At 50.6% G+C, this 21,266-nt stretch overlaps 2 protein-coding genes across 4 annotated transcripts in view; both read left to right on the forward strand.

Annotated features, from left to right (window-relative positions):
* Positions 1-265: 265 nt before the first annotated feature.
* Positions 266-21,266, forward strand: part of HOGA1 (4-hydroxy-2-oxoglutarate aldolase 1) — a 30,012-nt gene continuing 9,011 nt past the window's right edge. The window contains exons 1-6 of one of the 3 annotated variants that reach the window (XM_025396907.1): positions 266-835; positions 14,820-14,948; positions 15,134-15,261; positions 15,721-15,855; positions 16,112-16,208; positions 17,897-18,030. In XM_025396907.1, the coding sequence (XP_025252692.1) occupies positions 625-835; positions 14,820-14,948; positions 15,134-15,261; positions 15,721-15,855; positions 16,112-16,208; positions 17,897-18,030 (834 nt within the window). In that variant the 5' untranslated portion in view covers positions 266-624. Of the gene's footprint in view, positions 836-14,819; positions 14,949-15,133; positions 15,262-15,720; positions 15,856-16,111; positions 16,209-17,896; positions 18,269-21,266 lie in introns of those variants that run through there. The other 2 variants (XM_025396906.1, XM_025396908.1) reach the window with 2 other exon arrangements.
* Positions 5,136-6,823, forward strand: C9H10orf62 (chromosome 9 C10orf62 homolog). The gene has a single exon (XM_025396909.1). The coding sequence runs from the start codon at positions 5,787-5,789 to the stop codon at positions 6,456-6,458; it is 672 nt and encodes a 223-aa protein (XP_025252694.1). The 5' UTR covers positions 5,136-5,786; the 3' UTR covers positions 6,459-6,823.

Below are 21,266 nucleotides of genomic sequence, written 5' to 3' on the forward strand. Positions count from 1 at the left end.
ATGTCTCTAGGGCCAGGCTTGGCCCTTGCATGGATTGACTTGGTAATACACTCATCCTGGGCCCCCTTCCTGGTGACTGCTGTCCTGTGGGGCTGTCTGTGGCTAGCACAGGCTTGTCACGTGGCTGCCTTGGCAGGAGGAGCCTGGCAAGGGAGCAGGGCAGGGGAGAGACAGCCTGCCACAGGCAGCTTCTTGCCCAGCCTTGCCACGCCTCCCACAGGGCAGGGCCTGCTCAGCCAATCAGCTCCACCAACCTCACAACTGCCCGTGGAAACCTGGCTAGGCTTCTGGCTTTGGGGCTGGGAATTGTGGGAGGAGGGCCCAGATCCTGCTGGAGATACCCTTTAGTATTGGGATCCCAGAAACCAGTCCTACATCTGGCCAGAGGGACACTGGGTTGTGGCATTTCTCCAGCTGCTACCCAGAAGGAAGAGGGCCCCGGGGCCTATAGGCCTTGCTCCTGACCCTGGGGACACCCAGCTCAGGCCTGCCCCAGTGGCCACAAGTCAGGGAGGCCGCAAATTTTTAACTAGACACATTGATCATTAATAGGGGGTTAGAAAGAGTTCAAACTAAGTCTCACTCTGGGACATAGACCAATTGTGCCTCAGGCCTCCTGCAGAGATGCTGGGTCCCCAAGTCTGGTCCTCTGTGAGGCAGGGGCTAAGCAGGAGCTTGTCCAGGAATGTGAGGGGCTGGGCCTCAGGGGAGGGGAAGAAGGTGGACATTGCGGGCATCTACCCCCCTGTGACCACCCCCTTCACTGCCACTGCAGAGGTGGACTATGGGAAATTGGAGGAGAATCTGCACAAACTGGGCACCTTCCCCTTCCGAGGTAAGCAGGGCTGTCCTCTGTGGGAGTTGGGGAGATGTGAGTGACCCTATTCTCTTTAACCAGAGACCAAGGGAGGGTACACAGGCTCTGTCAAGCTGTCCAGGGATAGTCTGGTACTCCGTGGGTCATTTTATTATTGGAGAGGAACAGGGGAGACTGGTCTGGAGTCAGGAGACAGGCAGGAAGCTCCTTGCTGGCCTGTAAACTTAAGCTAAACCTCACCTGCTTCAGTTTACCCAGCTGTAAACTGTTAAAGTGCCTTTGTAGCTCCCAGAGTGATTCTGGGGTTGGACTGGCAAATGGGTGTGAAAGTCCTTGTCAACCTTGTCACTCAGTGCAGATGTGAGGGCATGTGGCTGGGGTCACGTGGCAGCCCAGCCACAGTCCCAGTTCCCTCTAAAGTTTGTTTGTACGTTCTCTTCTGGACAAAGCCTCCTTGCCAGAATTAGTTCTCCCTGTTGTGGCTCTGCGATCCCGTCTCTCTTTACGCATGGGTCTCCCCCACTCTGAGGTTAGGGACCAGATGATATTTGCGACACTCAACATGTAACAGAGTCCCAGGCGCAATAAATGAAGGTAGAAGAAAATGGCAAATCCTGCTTGCCCTGCTCCGCCCATCTCCATTCCTTACCGCACAATCCTCTGAGGTAGTGCTCTCTGTAGGACCATCCCACAGATGGGAGTCCGGGCCTCAGAGTAACATGGTCACTGCCCAGGGTCATTCGGCGAACACATAGCTGAGTTGAGATTTGCACCTTGTCTGACTGCGTGGCCCATGCTCCGTTTTACTCCCTCACTGACTCTCATTATAAACCCTTTGGAGCTGCTAGGCCACACTATTTCAACAGAGTGTCTGGTCAGCTTTGGGAATGGTGTGGCTCCTATTGAGGCAGTATCATGTAGACCGTGGACTCTGGTGTCAAATCACAGCTCTGGGTGAGCGCCTGTAATCCCAACACTATGGGAGGCAGAGGTGGGCGGATCACGAGGTCAGGAGTTTGAGACCAGCCTGGCCAACATAGTGAAACCCCGTCTCTACTAAAAATACAAAAATTAGCTGGCGTGGTGGTGGGCGCCTGTAATCCCAGCTACTTGGGAGGCTGAGGCAGGAGAATCACTTGAACCCGGGAGGCGGAGGTTGCAGTGAGCCAAGATCACACCACTGCACTCCAGCCTGGGTGACAGAGCGAGACTCCATCTAAAAAAAAAAAATCACAGCTCTGGCACTGACTTAGTGTGGGATGATTGCTGTCCCTATGGGACACATGGGAGTGATAATGCTCATATTGTGGGATGGTTGAACAAAAAAATCTGAGAGAATGCAACTGAAAGCATGCTATAAATTATAGCGTAATATGCATTGGAAGGTACTGATTCCAACGGTAATAACGATTAAAATGACAGTGTGATTGGCATTGTGGCAAAGCTGCTTTGTGACTGTGACCCTTAGCATGATGGACACATTGATCATTCATAGCTCAGTACTGAGGGAATGTGCCCCTTCCTTGGGGACAATGAATGCCCTGTGGAGGCCCACGTTGAGCAGGGACACAACTCTAAGTTTCTGCTGGTGCTTGGCTTGTGGGGCCTGGAGGTTTGGTGAAGTCCTGGTTCTCTTGAAGTGAGAAGCATTTTGAGCCTCTAAGTGGAAGACCTTACTTCAGCTTCAAGGTTCAAGGACGCTCTAGTTCAGGGTGGGGAGGGTGGACTTTGCATCTGGTGCTTGCCTGCCACCCAGAGAATCCACAGAGACCCCCAGACTCTTCTCTGGACCCTCCCTTCCGTGCTACCCACCCACTCCTGCAGAGGGCGTGGGATGCCCAGGAGCACAGGCTTCTGTGGATTTGGCAGGCCGTGGGCCGCACATACCCACTTGTCTGTCTCCCTTGCAACCTATGCTGGCTCCAGCCCCCATCTGATCACTCACCCACACACCAGAGAGCCAGCGGGGTGTGGTAGGAAGGGCCCAGCATCTGGAGTCAGAGGACCTGGGCAAGAATCCTGCCACTTCTGCCAGTTAACAGAGACCTTGGGGAAACCACTTAACCTTTCAAATCCAGTTTCCTCATTTTAGAATAGGAACTGAGCCTTCAGGCTCTTAGCCACAGGGTCAATATAATCCTCCCAAGGCACTGTCACAGAGAACACTGTCAGAGATAGAGGGTCCCTTCCCTGCTTCTGGGGCACAGCCAAAATGCCCGGGAAGGAAGACGCAAACAACTTTCACTCTGACATCTGTATTTCTCTTGCCCTGTCCTGGTCCCTGAGGTAGACTTTGCAGCCCAACACTCAGGCCGAGGAGGGAATATGTCACATTGTAAGGGCCTCCTGCAGCCGTTAAAGGTCCTCTAAAGAGGAGACGGGGTCCAGGCTCAGTGGCTCACTCCTGTAAGCCCAGCACTTTGGGAGGCCAAGGCAAGAGGATCTCCTGAGACCAGGAGTTGGAGACCAGCCTGGCCAACATAGTGAGACCCTATCTCTATTAAAATAAATAAATAAATAGGAGGTGGGAAGCTGCCCTGGATGAATCAGTGAAGAGTTAGAGATTCTTCTGGAAAGCACTCCCTGAAACTCTGTAGCTCTCGTTTTTTTTTTGAGACAGAGTCTCGCTCTGTTGTTCAGGCTAGAGTGCAGTGGCACAATTTGGCTCACCGCAACTTCCACCTCCCAGGTTCAAGCGATTCTCCTGCCTCAGCCTCCTGAGTAGCTGGGGATTACAGGTGCCTGCCACCACGCCTGGTTAATTTTTGTATTTTTAGTAGAGATGGGGTTTCACCAGGTTGGCCAGCCTGGTCTCGAACTCCTGACCTCACGATCTGCCAGCCTCAGCCTCCCAAAGTGCTGGGATTACAGGCGTGAGCCACCGTGCTGGGCCTCTTATTTACTTATTTATTTATTTTTAGGATAGGGTCTCAGTCTGTCACCCAGGCTGGAATGCAGTGGCACAATCTCAGCTCACTGCAACCTCTGCCTCCTGGCACTAAAGCAATCTGCCCACCTCAACCTCCCAAGTAGCTGGGACCAAAGGTGCATACCACCATGCCCAGCTAATTTTTTGTATTTTTAGTAGAGAGGGGATTTTGCCGTGTTGCCCAGGCTGGTCTCAAATTCCTGAGCTCAAGTGATCTGCCTGCCTCTGCCTCCCCAAGTGCTGGGATTACAGGCGTGAGCCACCATGCCCAGCCCTGTGTAGCTCTTTTTAAAAAATCTTTTTAGCATTGCTAATTCGTACTGATATTTGAATAAAGAGTATTCTTTTTTTTCTTCTTCTTTTTTTGTGACGGAGTCTTGCTCTGTCTCCCAGGCTGGAGTGCAGTGGCATGATCTCGGCTCACTGCAAGCTCTGCCTTCCAGGTTCATGCCATTTTCCTGCCTCAGCCTCCTGAGTAGCTGGGACTACAGGCTCCTGCCACCACACCCGGCTAATTTTTTATTTTATTTTATTTTTTATTTTTAGTAGAGACGGGATTTCACCATGTTAGCCAGGATGGTCTCGATCTCCTGACCTTGTGATCGTCTGCTTCGGCCTCCCAAAGTGCTGGGATTACAGGCATGACCCACCGCACTGGCCAAGAGTATTCTTTTTAAATAAAAGTTATGACCGTAGTCTAGAGGAGGGGGTCATTACAGAAGGGCTCTATGGCCCTGAACTCACACCCATAAACACCCTCAAAGATGGACTTTGAATTGTTATTTCCAAATGAGGTTAGTGGCCAACCACAGGACTAGTGCAGCAGGACTGGGAAGATGAGGTTCTCCATAAAATGCTTGTGTCCTATTCCTTCCATATGTAGAGTGGACCATGCTTTCTTACAATGATATAATATTTTGTATATATTAAAACCACTACTCTGTTAAAGAAAATATTTTGCTTAAAGCATCACAATTTTTACAACCCCATTTTGGCATTTCTTATTTTTTTTAAAGAGCTAGATGCTTTCGAGGGAAAAAAAAAATACAGTGGCCCAGGCCTGTCTATACCCTGAGAGGCCTTGGAGATTAATTAGGCTTTTCATTGTCTGCATCTATGGAAAGCCTTGCCAGCAAGCCCACCTGCTCACGACCCGAACCATGCCTATTTATGGGGGGACAAATTCCGGGTTTGTAGGTGCATCACTAAGGCAAGAGGTAGCAGCCACCGTCCGGAATCTAGACCCAATGAAGTCTCCTGTCCTGTCCACTCTGCCTTCTCAGCCCACTGCTTGCCTCCCCGCCCTCAGCCCATTGTGACTTCATGTTAGTTATTCCAGAATGAGCTTCTTCCTGGGTTCTTTTCCCTCTGAACTCTGCCCTATAGTGAGGTGAGGGGCTCAAATGAGGATGGAATATGCCAGGCTGGCAGCAGACAAGGGCCCTGGATGGAGGGTTCTCTGGTCTCAGATGGCTAGGAATGGATATCAGCCCAGTCAAGGGGGTCCTTCTGCCATGGCCAGCCTGACCCAGCATCCTTTGCCCCCAGGGGCCACCAGATCAGGAGAGAGAGAAACCAAAGACTGGAAGATACAAAGGCCTAAGTTGTAGAATGGGTTCCAAGCAGAAGGCAGAAGGACAGAATCGGAGAAGCGGCCCTTTCACTGAGCCTGGGGACAGCTGTCAGGGTAGGAGACAGGACCCAGGCCTCAGGCAATGCATGCCAGGCTAGACATGAGGGATGCTGCAGCCTCTCCCTCCTCCACTCTCCCCACCCCACCCCCAACTGCCTTCCTCACAATGGGGTTCATTGTTGAGGTGGTAGGGGGCACCTAGGGAGGGTGCAGCAGGGGGCCTGCCTGTCAGACATCCTTGGGGAGCCTGCCCTTTCAAGCATGAACCATACCACCAGAGATCACCCAGCGTGCTCTTAGCTCTGCCTGCCTGGTGTAGGGTCCTGGAGACCTTCTTGGAGCTCATCCAGCAGCCATCATGCAAGGTGGTGCTGGGGACTGCCCTCTTGCTAGGAGGTGGAGGTCTCATGCTGTGGGTTCAGAAAAAGAGGAGAAGAAAGGCAACCTCTGAGTGTCCACCAGACAAGGACAAGTCACCAGAATCCCATAAAGCAAAGAATGAAAGCTGGATCAAATCTCACTTTAGCCGCCTTTCCGAAGAGAAGCTGGCCCGCAACAACAATGCCAGCACCAATGGCAATGCTACCCAGACTGAGAGTGGGAGTGGAGAGGCCAGCACCACAATTCACATGGAGACCTTCACCACAAGGCACGGAGAAGTGGGCTCCGCTCTGCACCGGGAATCCTTCACCAGCAGGCAGAAGACATCTGGGCCGCCAGTGATCCAAGAGATCCACCAGGAGTCTGGAAAAGCCCCATCCACCGATGAGGCCACGTGGGCCGCTGTGGCTGCCTGCACCAAGGAGATTGACACCCAGGGGCGGCACCTGGCTCACTCCATGCTGCAGCGGGCCACAGCTTACCAGCACTCAGGTCACCTGGAGTCCAAGGACATCAACCAGGAGGAGCTGAGGGCCCTCGAGGAAGTGGAGATGAAGCTGCAAAAGAATTTCCTCACCCAGCGGGAAAACACCATAGCTGGTGCCAACCACACACACACTTTCTATGGCCACAGTCACCACAGTCACCACGGCCACCCGAGCCACCAGAGCCACAGTCTGCCCAACCGCAGACACTAGATCTATGACTGCTTGGAAGCCATCTAACCATGGATGGAGATACCCCTGCCCCCAGCAAGGCTGGCTCACACACACGTCTGTTTTCTCTCCTATGGGGCCATCTATGCAGCCCAGGGTGAGATGCTGTGTCCAAATCCCTACTTTCTTAGGCTCCCCACAGGGATCATGGGCCCTTTCACCTCCATGAGTGGAGTCTGCCACAGAAGATGGCCCCTGTTGGAGGGAGAGCTGGGAGGACACAGCGCAGGTGAGACAGACCCTGAGGCCCCTGAAGACCCACCAAGCGAAGACAGACGGGAGCAAGCAAGAGCCCCACACTGATGTCATTGCCTGGAACGGAGCCAATAAAGCTTTGCGTGCCTTCACTCTGACTCCAGGGGCTCTGTGGGCAGCCTAAGGTCTGGCAGGGACAGAGGGAGGTGGCTCCTTCTCCAGCAGTCCTCTGAGTGTGGGCCCCGGCCTGGGGCCTTTTCACTGGGCCTGATTTAAAGCTCCATGAAACGGCTACCCTGGTCTCAGGTTCTGGAAAAGGGGCACCTCCAGACGCCCCAACACCACCAACCTGACGTTGCCAGGGGATGGGGGAGCAGCCAGATATTGGGCTTGGAGGAGAAACAGGCTTTCAGAGGAGGCTAACTAAGCCAGATGGGAATGAGGGCCCCTGTCCTCTTGGTGCTATCTTTGTTCTCAAGTCATGTGGCATCCTACAAGGCAGTTCTCTCCCCGGCCCCACCTGCCTGCTGGGGCCCCTTGGGATCCACGTTAGTACCTCCCCACCACCTAGGTCTACAGCTACTGAGTGGGCACAACACTGTCTTCTTGTTTGTTTGTTTTTAATTTAATTTAATTTAAAGTTCCAGGATACATGGGCAGGACGTTCAGGTTTGTTACATAGGTAAACATGTGCCATGGTGGTTTGCTGCACCTATCAACATGTCACCTAAGGTATTAAGCCCTGCGTGCATTAGCTATTTATCCTGATCATCTTGGTTTTCTTTTCTTTTTTCTTTTCCCTTTTTTTCTTGTTATATATATATATATTTATTTTGAGACAGAGTTTCACTCCTGCCGCCTAGGCTAGAGTGCAGTGGCGTGATCACGGCTCACTGCAACCTTTGCCTCCTGGGTTCAAACGATCCTCCCACCTCAGCTTCCCAAGTAGCTGGGACCGCAGGTGTGTGGAACCACAGCTGGCTAATTTTTTTTTCTTTTTTCTTTTCTTTCCTCTTTTTTTTGGTGCGTGTGTGTGTGCGAGAGAGAGAGACAGAGTCTCACTTCATTGCCCAGGCTGCAGTACAGTGGCACAATCTCGGCTCACTGCAACCTCTGCCTCCCGGGTTCATGCAGTTCTCATGCCTCAGACGCCCGAGTAGCTGGGACCAAAGGCACACACCACTATGCCTGGCTGATTTTTTTTTTTTTTTTTTTTTTTTTGTATTTTTAGTAGAGATGGGGTTTCACCATGTTGCCCAGGCTGGAGTACAGTGGTGATATCGCTTCACTGCAGCCTCAGACTCAAACTGGCAAAATTCAAATAACGTCCTTAGTTAATGACATTGTACCAATGTTAATTCTTTGGTTCTGGTCATCATATTATAGGTAGGTAAGACATTATCATTGGTGGAGGCTGGGTGAAGGATGTATAGAAAATCCCTGTATTTTTTTTTTTTTTTTTTTTTTTTTGAGACAGAGTCTCGCTCTGTCGCCCAGGCTGGAGTGCAGTGGCGCAATCTCAGCTCACTGAGGAATTGTAATTTCTTTCAGAGGGAGGTTATGAATTACGTCGTGCAAAAAAGTTTGGCCACATACCAGGGCAGAAAAAAAAAAAAAAAAAAAGAACTTGTTTTTCTTTCACACAACAAATTGTCAACACACACCTCAACACCTATGCTAGGCACCACATAGGAGGCCAGAATGCACCCAGGCAAAGTAAGGCGAGCACTGGGCAAGGAAAATAGAATGCTGGGGAGCAGACTTGAGCTCGTTGGCCCTCACAGAATTTGGAAGGTGTTCCAGGCAGAAGGGAACAGCACAAGCAAGTGTGCAGAGGGAGGGAAGTGCAGTGTGTCTGGGGAACCATGGCAGTCAGCTTGTGTTTTTTTTTTTTTTTTTTTTTTGAGATGGAGTCTTGCTCTGTCACCCAGTCTGGAGTGCAGTGGCGCGATCCCGGCTCACTGCAAGCTCCGTCTCCCGGGTTCATGATTCTCCTGCCTCAGCCTCCTGAGTAGCTGGGACTACAGGCGCCCACCACCACGCCCGGCTAATGTTTTTGTATTTTCAGTAGAGACGGGGTTTCACTGTGTTAGCCAGGATAGTCTCGATCTCCTGACCTCGTGCTCTGCCCACCTCGGCCTCCCAAAGTGCTGGGGTTACAGGCGTGAGCCACCGCGCCCGGCCTGTTTTGTTTTTGTTTTTGTTTTCTGAGACCGAGTTTCACTCTTGTCACCCAGGCTTGAGTGCAGTGGCACAATCTCGGTTCACTGCAACCTCCACCTCCCGGGTTCAAGTGATTCTCCTACCTCAGTGTACCACCATGCCCAGCTAATTTTTGTATTTTTAGTAGAGATAGGGTTTCACCACATTGGCCAGGCTGGTCTCGAACTCCTGACCTCAAGTGATCAGCCTGTCTCGGCCTCCCAAAGTGCTGGAATTACAGGCATAAGCCACCACTCCTGGACTTTTTTTTTTTTTTTTTTTTTGAGACAGAGTCTTACGCGCGATCTGGGCTCACTGCAACCTCCACCTCCCAGGCTTAAGCAATTCTCCTGCTTCTGACTCCCAAGTAGCTGGGATTACAGGTGCATGCCTCCACGCTCAGCTAATTTTTTATTTATTTTTATTTTTTAAATTATTTTTTGGGCCGGGCGCGGTGGCTCAAGCCTGTAATCCCAGCACTTTGGGAGGCCGAGACGGGCGGATCACAAGGTCAGGAGATCGAGACCATCCTGGCTAATCCGGTGAAACTCCGTCTCTACTAAAAAATGCAAAAAACTAGCCAGGGCCGGGCGCGGTGGCTCAAGCCTGTAATCCCAGCACTTTGGGAGGCCGAGACGGGTGGATCACAAGGTCAGGAGATCGAGACCATCCTGGCTAACACGGTGAAACCCCGTCTCTACTAAAAATACAAAAAACTAGCCGGGCGAGGTGGCGGGCGCCTGTAGTCCCAGCTACTCCGGAGGCTGAGGCAGGAGAATGGCGGGAACCCGGGAGGCGGAGCTTGCAGTGAGCCGAGATCGCGCCACTGCACTCCAGCCTGGGCGACAGAGTGAGACTCCATCTCAAAAAAAAAAAAAAAAAAAATTTTTTTGAGACAGAATCTCACACTGTCGCCCAGGCTGGAGTGCAGTAGTGCAATCTCGGCTCACTGCAACCTTTGCCTCCTGGGTTCAAGCGATTCTCCTGCCTCAGCCTTCCAAGTAGCTGGGATTACAGACGCCCGACACCACGCCCAGCTAATTTTTGTATTTTTAGTAGAGACGGGGTTTCACCATGTTGGCCAGGCTGATCTCGAACTCCTGACCTTGTGATTCGTCTGCCTTGGCCTCCCAAAGTGCTGGGATCGCAAGCGTGAGCCACCATGCCTGGCCTAATTTTTAAGTTTTTTAGTAGAGACGGGGTTTCACCATGTTGGCCAAGCTGGTCTCGAACTCCTGGCCTCAAACAGTCTGCCCGTCTTGGCATCTCAAAGTGCTGGGATTACAGGTGTGAGCCACTGTGCCCGGCCCAATTTCTCATTTTATAGGAGAGGTGAGATTGAGAAATTGTGTCTAATCCCATAGGTGGGGGTGGGGGTGGGGGATTGAAGAGTTCTGGGGACCTTTATAGATGGGTGCTGTCCATGGGGAAATATTATACAAGGAACAGGTAACGGAAATGCAGAGCAGGGAGGCCCAGTGGAGAGATCCCAGGAAGACTTCTCAGAGGAGGTAGCAATGATGATGGACCAAGAAGGCGTAATAATGTCTGGGGACACTCCTTATGTGATTCTTTTTAGCCACAGTAAGTCACCATGTTGCTTATGTGTCCCCAGCCCCAAATGCCCACTCCCCTCCCTGCCATCCAGCTCCCAGAGCAGCAAGTGTAAACGTGGGGGCAGGGGAGAGTATCTTCCTTCGTCTTACAGCTGGAGGGGGCCTTGTACACCCACTCCTGATATCACAGTGGGTGTACAGTGAGAGGTCATTGACGGCAGCCTCCCCTTCAGCACCCGCCACCCTCCTGATTTAAGGTTTCAGCACTTTCTCCTGATCCTATAAGAATGACAGCTAACACTTATTGAGCACCAGGTTCTATTTGAAGTATTTTACAAATATTATCTCATGGCTTGGCGCGGTGGCTCAAGCCTGTAATCCCAGCACTTTGGGAGGCTGAGACGGGCGGATCATGAGGTCAGGAGATCGACACCATCCTGGTTAATACGGCGAAACCCCGTCTCTACTAAAAAAATACAAAAAAACTAGCTGGGCGAGTGGTGGGTGCCTGTAGTCCCAGCTACTCGGGAGGCTGAGGCAGGAGAATGGCGTAAACCCGGGAGGCGGAGCTTGCAGTGAGCTGAGATCCAGCCACTGCACTCCAGCCTGGGTGACAGAGCAAGACTCCGTCTCAAAACAGAAACAAAACAAATAGTATCTCATTTAAACTTCAAAACAACTCTAAGAGGCTGGGCGTGATGGCTCATGTCTGTAATCCCCAGCACTTTGGAAGGCCAAGGCAGGCGGATCACCGGAGGCCCAGAGTTCAAGACCAGCCTGGCCAACATGGTGAAACCCTGTCTCTACTAAAAATACAAAAATTAGCCAGCACTGTGGCGGGTGCCTGTAATCCCAGCTACTCGGGAGGCTGAGGCAGGAGAATTGTTTGAGCCTAGGAGACAGAGGCTGCAGTGAGCTGAGGTCGCACCACTACACTCCAGCCTGGGCAACAGAGTGAGACTCTGTCTCAAAACAAAACGAAACTCTGAGAAAGGCACTAATATCATCACCATTTTTCAACTGAGTAAGCCTGGGCTTCTCTGACTTCAGGGCCTGTGCATCCAACCCCTCTCCTGTGAGCCCTCTGCTTTTCTGCTTTTTCCGCAGTCCCTGGTTCATCGGAGATCCTGGCCTTCTCCTCTCCTCTGGCCCCCTCTCTACACTACAGGGACACATCAGGCTCACACCTGGACATCTAACCAGGGTGAAGGAGGGGCTCTTTGGGGTACCCACTCACAGATTTCTGGGACATTTTCTTATCTAAGCCTGTAAAACAGTCCTATAAGGTAGGATTGAAATCATTTCCCTGTCATCCCATAGAAAAGGAAACAGAGACTCAAAGATGTGATTGACTTGTTCAATAGCCAGAGGTGACTCTTGAGTCCAGTGCTGCCCGGTCTGCACCACACTCCCTCTTCTCCAGCCAGGCACTTCTTCCTTCTCGGGAGTCAGGCATGAGCCAGTTGCCCCCTTCAATGAGATAGAAGACGGGGCTGTGTCATAGAAGCTTTGAGCACAAGGTCTGCTTCTGACTCCCAGAGTGCAAGCCCCAGCTGTCCTGCTGTTTAGACCAGCTCCACCAGTGGGGCCCAGAGTGTCCCTGGAACTGACCAGCAGGATGAGAGGTGAAGGAAGGGGATGATGGTGGCTGAATCAGTGGCCGCAGCAAGAACATGCCCCATCCCAGGACGGCAGGCAGGGGTGGGGAGGAAGACGACTTTGGTATTGGAACAGAGAGAGTGGCAAGAGCTTGAGCTCTGACTCTTTGGTCAGAGGGTGCTGGTCTAATTGTAGCTAGATTGGAGTCCTCATCCAGAGCTGGCACCTTTTGCGGAGAGCACTGCAGCTCCATGTAGCAAGACACAAGGAGGCCCTACCTTGGGCTACTAGCCTGACACAGATAAATCAATCCCCCAGAAGCAATCCCACAGAAGCGAGAAGCTGTGTGCCTCCAGATGTTTCCTGCAATGTTACCAACGCGAAATAACTACCAAAAAAAAAAAAAAAAATGGCAAGGCAGCTAAATATCCAGTGAGAGATATCCCGATATCCTGGCAACTCACTCTGGAATCTGATGGTGTAGTGAACAGCATGGAAAAAGGTTGGTGGAACGAAGTGGAGTCTACATCACACAGTGTCCCCTGAAGGATGACTCACAGGAACAATTTCTCTTGGTCCCAGTGCCAGGAAACTCTGTGTTTCTCCGGGGCAGTTGCTTTGCTTTTATCTTTTGGGTTCTACATATCTGTTAGCTGATTGTGTTTCCCTTGTAGCTCTGGCTGTCGGGAAACTCCACATCAAATTTCTGGCTCATTTCTCAGAACTATATGGCAAGAACTTTGTATACCAATACTGCCTGTGGCCTTATTTTTATTTCCTTCTCCCAAATAGCCTCCAATTTTTTTTTTTTTTTTTTTTTTTTTTTTTGAGACAGGGTCTTGCTCTGTCACCCAGGCTGGAGTGCAGCGGCGCAATCATAGTTCACTGCAGCTTCAAATGCACCTGGTTTATTTATTTATTTATTTTTTGTAAAGTCAGGGTCTCACTTTGTTACCCAGGCTGGTCTCGAACTCCTGACCTCAAGTGATCCTCCCACCTTGGCCTCCTGAAGTGCTGGGATTACAGGCCCAAATATCCTATTAATTAAGAATCCTGTTGTATTGTACTCTGTATTTGTAAACTACTTCCATTTGTTTTTCTTTAATGGAATGGGATGGAGAGGAGAAAGAAGAAGAAAGAGAAAGTTAAGCGGGCTGGGCACCGTGGCTCACCTGTAACTGGTACCGGTTACTGGTTAGACATATCCCAAGTAAATGATTGATAAAAACAGGAAAACACAAAATAAAGCAAGGAGATTCACTTTTCACCCAGAAAGTTGGCAAAAATTAGTTCTGACAACACCAAGATTTGGCATGTACGACATTCTATGCTGCTGTTACACTGATTGATTAGCAATGTGGCACACAGTCAGGCATGGGGGCTTATATCTGTAATCCCAGCACTTTGGGAGGCCAAGGTGGGTGGATCACCTGGGCCCAGGAATTCGAGCCAGCCTGGGCAAAATGGTGAAGCCCCATCTCTACAAAAAAAACTACACAAATTAGTTGGGCGTGGTAGCTCATGTCTGTGATCCTAGCTACTTGAGAGGCTAAGACAGGAGGATCACTTGAACCTGGGGGGTCAAGGCTGCAGTGAGCCTTGATTGTGCCACTGTACTCCAGCCTGGGTGACAGAGTGAGACGCTGCCTCAAAGAAAAAGTAAATACATAAAAAATGTGTCACAGATGAAGGTGCACATAGATATGACTCAGCAATTACACACCAAAGTATCTGAATTCTAGAGGAACTCTTTTTTTTTTTTTTTTTTTGAGATGGAGTCTTGCTCTGTTGCCCAGGCTGGAGTGCAGTGGCACAATCTCGGCTCACTGCAAGCTCCGCCTCCCAGGTTCATGCCATTCTCCTGCCTCAGCCACCCAAGTAGCTGGGACTACAGGCGCCCGCCACCACGCCCGGCTAATTTTTTGTATTTTTTTAGTAGAGACGGAGTTTCACTATGTTAGCCAGCATGGTCTCGATCTCCTGACCTCGTGATCTGCCCGCCTCGCCTCCCAAAGTGCTGGGATTACAGGCGTGAGCCACTACACCTGGCCTAGAGGAGCTCTTAGACATATGCACAGAAGACTTTACAGCAAATGTTTGTTTCAGCATTGTTTGCAATAGCAAAAAGAATAAAACATTCTTTTTTTCTTTTTTCTTTTTTGGTAGAGACAGGTATGCCCTTTTTTGGTAGAGACAGGGAGCCATGCTCCCTTGGCTGGTTTTGAACTCCTGGGCTCAAGTGATCCACCCACCTTGGCCTCCTAAAGTGCTGAAATTACAGGTGTGAGCCACCAGGCCCAGCCAAAAAGAAGGAAACATTCTAAGCGCTCTCAGCAAGAGAAAGAAAAATAAATTGTGTTCTAACCATACAACAGAATACCATACAGCAGGTAAAATGAATGAATCAGGGCTATGTGTGCTGCTATGGACAAAGCTCAGAACATAGTATTAAATAAACAGAAAACTGCAGAGGGCTATTTAAGCTTAATTCCATTTCTACAAGGCTTAAAATTGTAATAACCATATTATATCAGGATTACTTGAGCCCAGAAGTTCAAAGCTGCAGCAAGCTATAATTGAGCCACTGCATCCCAGCCTGGGCAACAGAGCGAGACCCTGTGTCTAAAACAGAAAAACGATGTGAACCGTCATTGCAACTGTGTGGGAACCTTCTGCCTGCAAAGATGGGAAGGAAATGTGTGAAAGATTGTGGTGCTGGAAGGTAGGAACACCAATGTCCTGGTTGTTCTGTAGAGGATGGGAAGGAGTTAGTCAGCTGTGTCTCTTGCAGGCTTTGTGGTCCAGGGCTCCAATGGCGAGTTTCCCTTCCTGACCAGCAGCGAGCGCCTCGAGGTGGTGAGCCGTGTGCGCCAGGCCATGCCCAAGAACAAGCTCCTGCTAGCTGGCTCCGGATGCGAGTGTGAGCCAGAATGCCCTGTGCCCTGGGGGTGGGTGGGTGTGTAGGATCCAGGCTCCTAGGCCCTAGCTTGGGTCCTGTCTCCTTGTTCTGCCTCTTCTGGGACATGCTGAGGCACCCTCGCTTGGCCCAGTGTCCTGGTCCAGGCCTCCTTCTGCCTGCTCTCACCTCTCTCCTTCCTCCGGCAGCCACTCAAGCCACAGTGGAGATGACCGTCAGCATGGCCCAGGTCGGGGCTGACGCGGCCATGGTGGTGACGCCTTGCTACTATCGTGGCCGCATGAGCAGCGCGGCCCTCATTCACCACTACACCAAGGTGTGTGTGGGGCCTGAGACCAAGAGGAGGCTCTGCCCAGGGAGAGGAGAGGAGGGAAGCTAGGAGTGGGGTGCTACTTCGCATGAACGGCAGCTATAGGAAACGGATGGACTGCCACCATGGATCAGCTGCACAACATTGGGAGGCTTACCTAACCACTCTGTGTTACTGCTTCCTCCCCTCTAAAATTGGAGGAATGATGTCATCTATCTCATAGGGTTGCAGTGAGCATTAAATGAGATCAGGAACATAAAGGGCTTAGAACAGTGCCTGGCATATGGAAAGCACTCCATAAATATGACCCACCGTGATTGCTTACACTCGGGGCACGCAGCACAGGAGGGAGGCCTGTCCAGGTGGCCCTGGAGTGAAGCAGGCCGGGACCTGTGGGTGGGCAAGTCTCTGGCTCCTGGGACCTGGGGCGGCTGCCCTCTCCTGCTTTTCTCTGCGTCCCAACAGGTTGCTGATCTCTCTCCAATCCCTGTGGTGCTGTACAGTGTTCCAGCCAACACGGGGCTGGACCTGCCTGTGGATGCGGTGGTCACGCTTTCCCAGCACCCGAATATTGTGGGCATGAAGGACAGCGGTGGTGATGTGAGTGGCAGCAGCTCCAGGGCTGTAGTCCTCTCCTTTTCTGGTTCCTGGTTCCTAGCACTTTTGCTCCTGAGGGCAACTCTGAGATCTGTTTCTATCCTTGGCTTCCATGTGGATTCTCTCTGTCGTGCGGGCTCTCTGGGGCTTTCTTGAGGGCATCTCTTTGGGCACTGGGCTTTCATTCCACCACGCTTACCAGTCCCTCACCCAGGATGAGGCTCTGGGCACAGCTCTCATACCACATTTGCTGTTGCAGGTGACCAGGATTGGGCTGATTGTTCACAAGACCAGGAAGCAGGATTTCCAGGTGTTGGCTGGATCGGCTGGCTTCCTGATGGCCAGCTATGCCTTGGGTAGGCCGCCCACTGCTCTCAAATTGTCATGGGTGACCAAGACATACCCAGGCACCTGGGTCTGCTGGGAGAGACTGAGGGCTGGGGCTGGGTCTGAAGACGGTGGTTTGCCAGCCTGCCCACTCTGAAAACTCAGAAACCTGGCCACGCCGCTTGCCTGTCTGAATGTGGGGTGCTGTGAGTAACCTTGTTGGCTGGAGGAGGATGGCCGTGTACAATCCCTGGCCTGTAGTAGGGATGTCTGCAGTTTGTTCTAAGTCCGGAGCTCCACGATTAGATGACAAACTTAGCTGGTCTAATCCCACCTTCTACATCATTCTCTGAGGGCAGAGGCCTTGGGGCCCTCCTCTGTCGTTCAGGAGTCCATTTTCCTCTCCCCTGTCCCAGGCCAGAATGAATTGTCAGATCTACAGAGTTGAGCCGGGGATCTTCAGTTGCCTGATCAGATTCTGTTCCAATCCAGAGTCCCTATGAATGTCTCTTAGATCAACTGCTCTTGTCTGTTTAGGGTCAGCATCCTTGGGTTTGGGTTAGATTTGAGCCCTGGAGGGGAGGGAGGAGAAGGGAAGCTGTTCCTTTCAGCTGAAGCCCCAGTGAGGAGAGATTTGAGTGACTTTTCTAGCACTGCAGGGGAGATTGCTGGTTCCTATTCCATCTGGTGTCTCCAGACTTTGGCTGGTTGTCTGGGGCCTTGTACATCTCCCCCTACCATGTCATGGCCTCTATGGTGAAGGGGAAGAAGAAGGGATCCATCATTTCTCTCTCATTCCTGAAAGTGGAGTAGATTAAAAAAAAAAAAGCACAGGCTCTGGAGGTTGGAGGGAATCTCAGTTCTGCAGTTTATTCACCGAGTAATGCTGGGCAAGGCATTCACCTCTCTGGGCCTGCGTTTCTACTCTGTGCATGGAGGGACCGTGAGGATTAGAGAGCATCAGGGCCATGCTGCTGAAGCGCGCCTGGAACACATAATAGGTATTCCACAAGCAACAGCTCTATTAGCTCATTCTAAATTGCCTACTCTCTCTCTGGTCTTGAGGCCACTGTGCTTAGGGTTCCACTCCTATCTAGCCTTAGAAGCATACTCACAGGCTTGCAGAAGTGGTGGGGCTTTCTGAGATCACAGCCAAACCCATTTTCATTGCCCTGATGAGCACAAAGAAGACTAGAGAGGGTCTCATTCAGGTTTATGCAGTCAATGGGAAGACATGCCTGGTGACCTGACTGTCCAGGGCGCTTTCCACGCCCACTGCTGTCTCTGGTTGCATCCACTGCGGGGAATAAGATTTCAAAAGAGCAAAGGCTTCCCATCCATCCTACCCTCTTACAGGACTGATGAGTCAGGGGGCTATTGGAGGAAGCTGGAGGCGTCAACTGGCAGATGGGATTTTATTCCGGGAAGGGTTCAGGGAAGGAACTGTCCTTGAGTTCACTTTCAGGCTCTGCTCCCTGCCCCTCACAGATCAGCCCTGAGCAGCACTTGACCTGCAAGATTCTATTTTGAATATGCAGGCAGCTCTTCTCTCTGGAAATGTGTACTCTGGACTCACAGAGCATGCCTTTGATGTAGCCAGCCAAGTGACATAGAAATCTGTATGTAATGTCCCCAGGCTGAAGAGGTGCTGGGACCAGGGCTTGAGATGCTCAGAGGGGAGAGGCTCTGCTGACGTTCTGCGTCTTACTTCGTGCAGGAGCTGTGGGGGGCGTGTGCGCCCTGGCCAATGTCCTGGGGGCTCAGGTGTGCCAGCTGGAGCGACTGTGCCTCACAGGGCAGTGGGAAGATGCCCAGAAACTGCAGCACCGCCTCATCGAGCCAAACGCTGCGGTGAGCCAGTGGCAGCAGGGGCGCGGTATGGGGGGAGTGGGCAGTCTGTGTCCTCACTGGAGCAGGACCCAGGGCTGGCACCAGACCCCACTCAGTCTCTTCCTTTCAGAAAATCCTTTGAGAGAACATTCCAGTGTGGGAACTCCTTGTGCCTCGGACAAAGTCGGGCACTATTGATGGTGAAACTTAAGTGTACATTAAAATTCCCTTAGGGGCAAATTAAAGTTCCAACTTTTGGGCCCAAGAAGATGCACTGAAACAAACATCCTGTGTGATTGTGATAGAATAACCCTAGGACCACACTTAGAGGTGCCTGGAGAGAAAGAGCGTAAGCCAGGGGCCTCTAAATCCACGCTATTGGGGGCCAGGTCCTGAAAAAATAGGAATGATTGGGGCTAGCAAAGGAGTTAGAAGGCAGGAGAGTACCATCTTCATATAATCTGTTCTGTGGTCAGACTGTGTACCCCAACTCTTTGTTGGGCAAACATGTGTGTACCACCATGCCCAGCTAATTTTTGTTTTTTGTTTTCATGTTTCAGTAGAGATGGGGTTTCACCATGTTGGCCAGGCTGTTCTCAAATTCCTGGCCTCAAGTGATCCGCCCATCTTAGCCTCCCAAAGTGCTGGGATTACAGGCGTGAGCCACAGTGCCTGGCCTATTTTTTTTCTTTTCTTTTCTTTTTTTTTTCTTTTCTTTTCTGAGACAGAGTCTCGCTCTGTTGCCCAGGCTGAAGTGCAGTGACTCAATCTCGCCTCACTGCAACCTCCGCCTCCTGGGTGCAAGCAATTCTCCTGTCTCAGCCTCCCTAGTAGCTGGGATTATAGGCACGTCCCACCATACCCAGCTAATATTTTTGTATTTTTAGTAGAGACGGGGTTTCACCATGTTGGCCAGGCTGGTCTCAAACTTCTAACCTCAAGTGACCCTCCTGCCTCGGCCTCCCAATCTTTTTTCTTTTATTTTTTTGTTTTCGAAACAGAGTCATTCTCTGTCACCCAGGCTAGAGAGCAGTGGTGTGATGACAGCTCACTGCAGCCTCAACGTCCTGGGCTTAAGCAATCTTTTTTATTTTTTATTTTTATTTTTGTAGAGATGGCGGTCTCACTATGTTGCCCAGGCTGGTCTTTATCTCCTGGGCTCAAGCGGTCCTCCCACCTCAGCCTCCCAAAATGCTGGGATTACAGGCATAAGCCACCATGGCTGGCCTACTGTATATTTTATATTAAACTTTTTATTTTATTTATTTACTTTGAGATGGAGTCTCACTCTGTCACCCAGGCTGGAGTGCAGTGGCACAATCTTGGCTCATTGCAACCTCTGCCTCCTGGGTTCAAGCAATTCTCCTGCTCAGCCTCCCAAGTAGCTGGGATTACAGGTACTTGCCACCACACCTGGCTAATTTTTGTGTTTTTAGTGAAGACGGGTTTCACCATGTTGGCCAGGCTGGTCTCGAACTCCTGACCTTGTGATCCACCTGCCTTGGCCTCCCAAAGTGCTAGGATTATAGGCATGAGCCACCAAGCGCAGCCAAACTTTTTATTTTTAGATAATTATAGATTCCCATGCAACTTTAAGAAATAATACAAAGGGATCCCATGTACCCATGGTCCAGTTTTCCCCAATGGCAACATCTTACAAAACTGTAGAATAATTTCACAGTCTGGATATTGACCTTGATACAGTCGAGACACAGAATATTTCTTCCCTACAAGGATCCCTCATGTCATCCTCTTATAGCCACGCCTACTCACATTTGCCTTCACTGGCTCCTTAACCTCTAGTAACCACACATACACTCACCATTTTATAATTTTGTCAGTTCAAGAGTATACTATATGGAATCACATGGTATATAACTTTTGGGGACTGGCTTTTTCCACTCAGCATAATTCTCTGGATACTCATCCAGGTTGTTTGTTGCATGTATCAATAGTTAATTCCTTTTTATTTCTGAGTAGCATACCATGGTATGGCTGTACCACAGCATGTTTATTTATTATTTATTTATTGAGACAGGGTCTTGCTCTGTTGCCCAGGATGAATGCAGTGGCAGGATTATTGCTCACTACAGCCTCGACCTCCTGGCTCAAGCAATCTTCCCAGTTTATCCTCCCAAGTAGCTCAGTCAACAGGTGCACACTACCACACCTGGCTAATTCTTTTTTATTTTTAGTAGAGACAAGGTCTCACTATGTTGCCCAGGCTGGTCTTGAACTCCTGGTCTCAAGCCATCTTGCCTCAGCCTCCCGAAGTGCTGGGATTACAGGCATGAGCCACCACGGCCGGCCCCCTACAGCATGTTTAACCATTCACCTGTTGAAGAACAGCTGGGTTATTTTCAGTTTTTGGCTATTAAAAGCTGCCATAGGCTGGGTGCAGGGGCTCATGCCTGTAATCCCAGCACTTTGGGAGGCCGAGGTGGGCAGATCACCTGAGGTCGGGAGTTTGAGACCAGCCTGGCCAACATGGTGAAACTCCGTCTCTACTAAAAATACAAAAATTAGCTGGGCGTGGTGGTGCACGTCTGTAATCCCAGCTACTCGAGTGGCTGAGCAGGAGAATCGCTTGAACCCAGGAGGCGGAGGTTGCAGTGAGCTGAGTTTGTGCCACTGCACTCCAGCTTGGGTGACAGAGTGAGACTCCATCTCAATAAATAAATAAATAAATAAATAAATAAATAAATAAATAAAAGCTGCCATGAACATTCACGAACAGGTTTTCGTGTGTCCGTAAGTTTTCATTTTTCTGGGATCAATATACAGCAGTACAAATGGTGGGTCATAGGGTAGTCACAGGTTTCATTTTCTGAGAAACTGCTGGCTGGGTGTGGTGGCTCACACTTACAATCCTATCATTTTGGGAGGCTGAAGGGTGTGGATTGCTTGAGCCCAGGAGTTCAAGACCAGCCTGCACAACATGGGGAGACTCTGTCTCTACAAAAAATACAGAAAATTAGCTAGGTGTGGTGGCATGCACCTGTGGTCCCACAACTCGGGAGGCTGAGGCAGAAGGGAAGATCCCTTGAATCTGGGAGGCTGAGGCTGCAGTGAGCTGTGATTTTGCCACTGCACTCCAGCCTGGGCTACAGAGTGAGATCCTGTCTCAAAAAACAAAACAAAACAAAACAAACGAACCCCAAAACCCGAAAACAAGCAAACAAAAACCCAGAAACAAACCTGCCAAACTTTTCCAGAGCGGCTGTACTATTTTAAATTTACACTGATGTAAACATATG

This window comes from Theropithecus gelada, chromosome 9 (genome assembly GCF_003255815.1).
Source record: "Theropithecus gelada isolate Dixy chromosome 9, Tgel_1.0, whole genome shotgun sequence".
Lineage (NCBI taxonomy): Eukaryota > Metazoa > Chordata > Mammalia > Primates > Cercopithecidae > Theropithecus > Theropithecus gelada.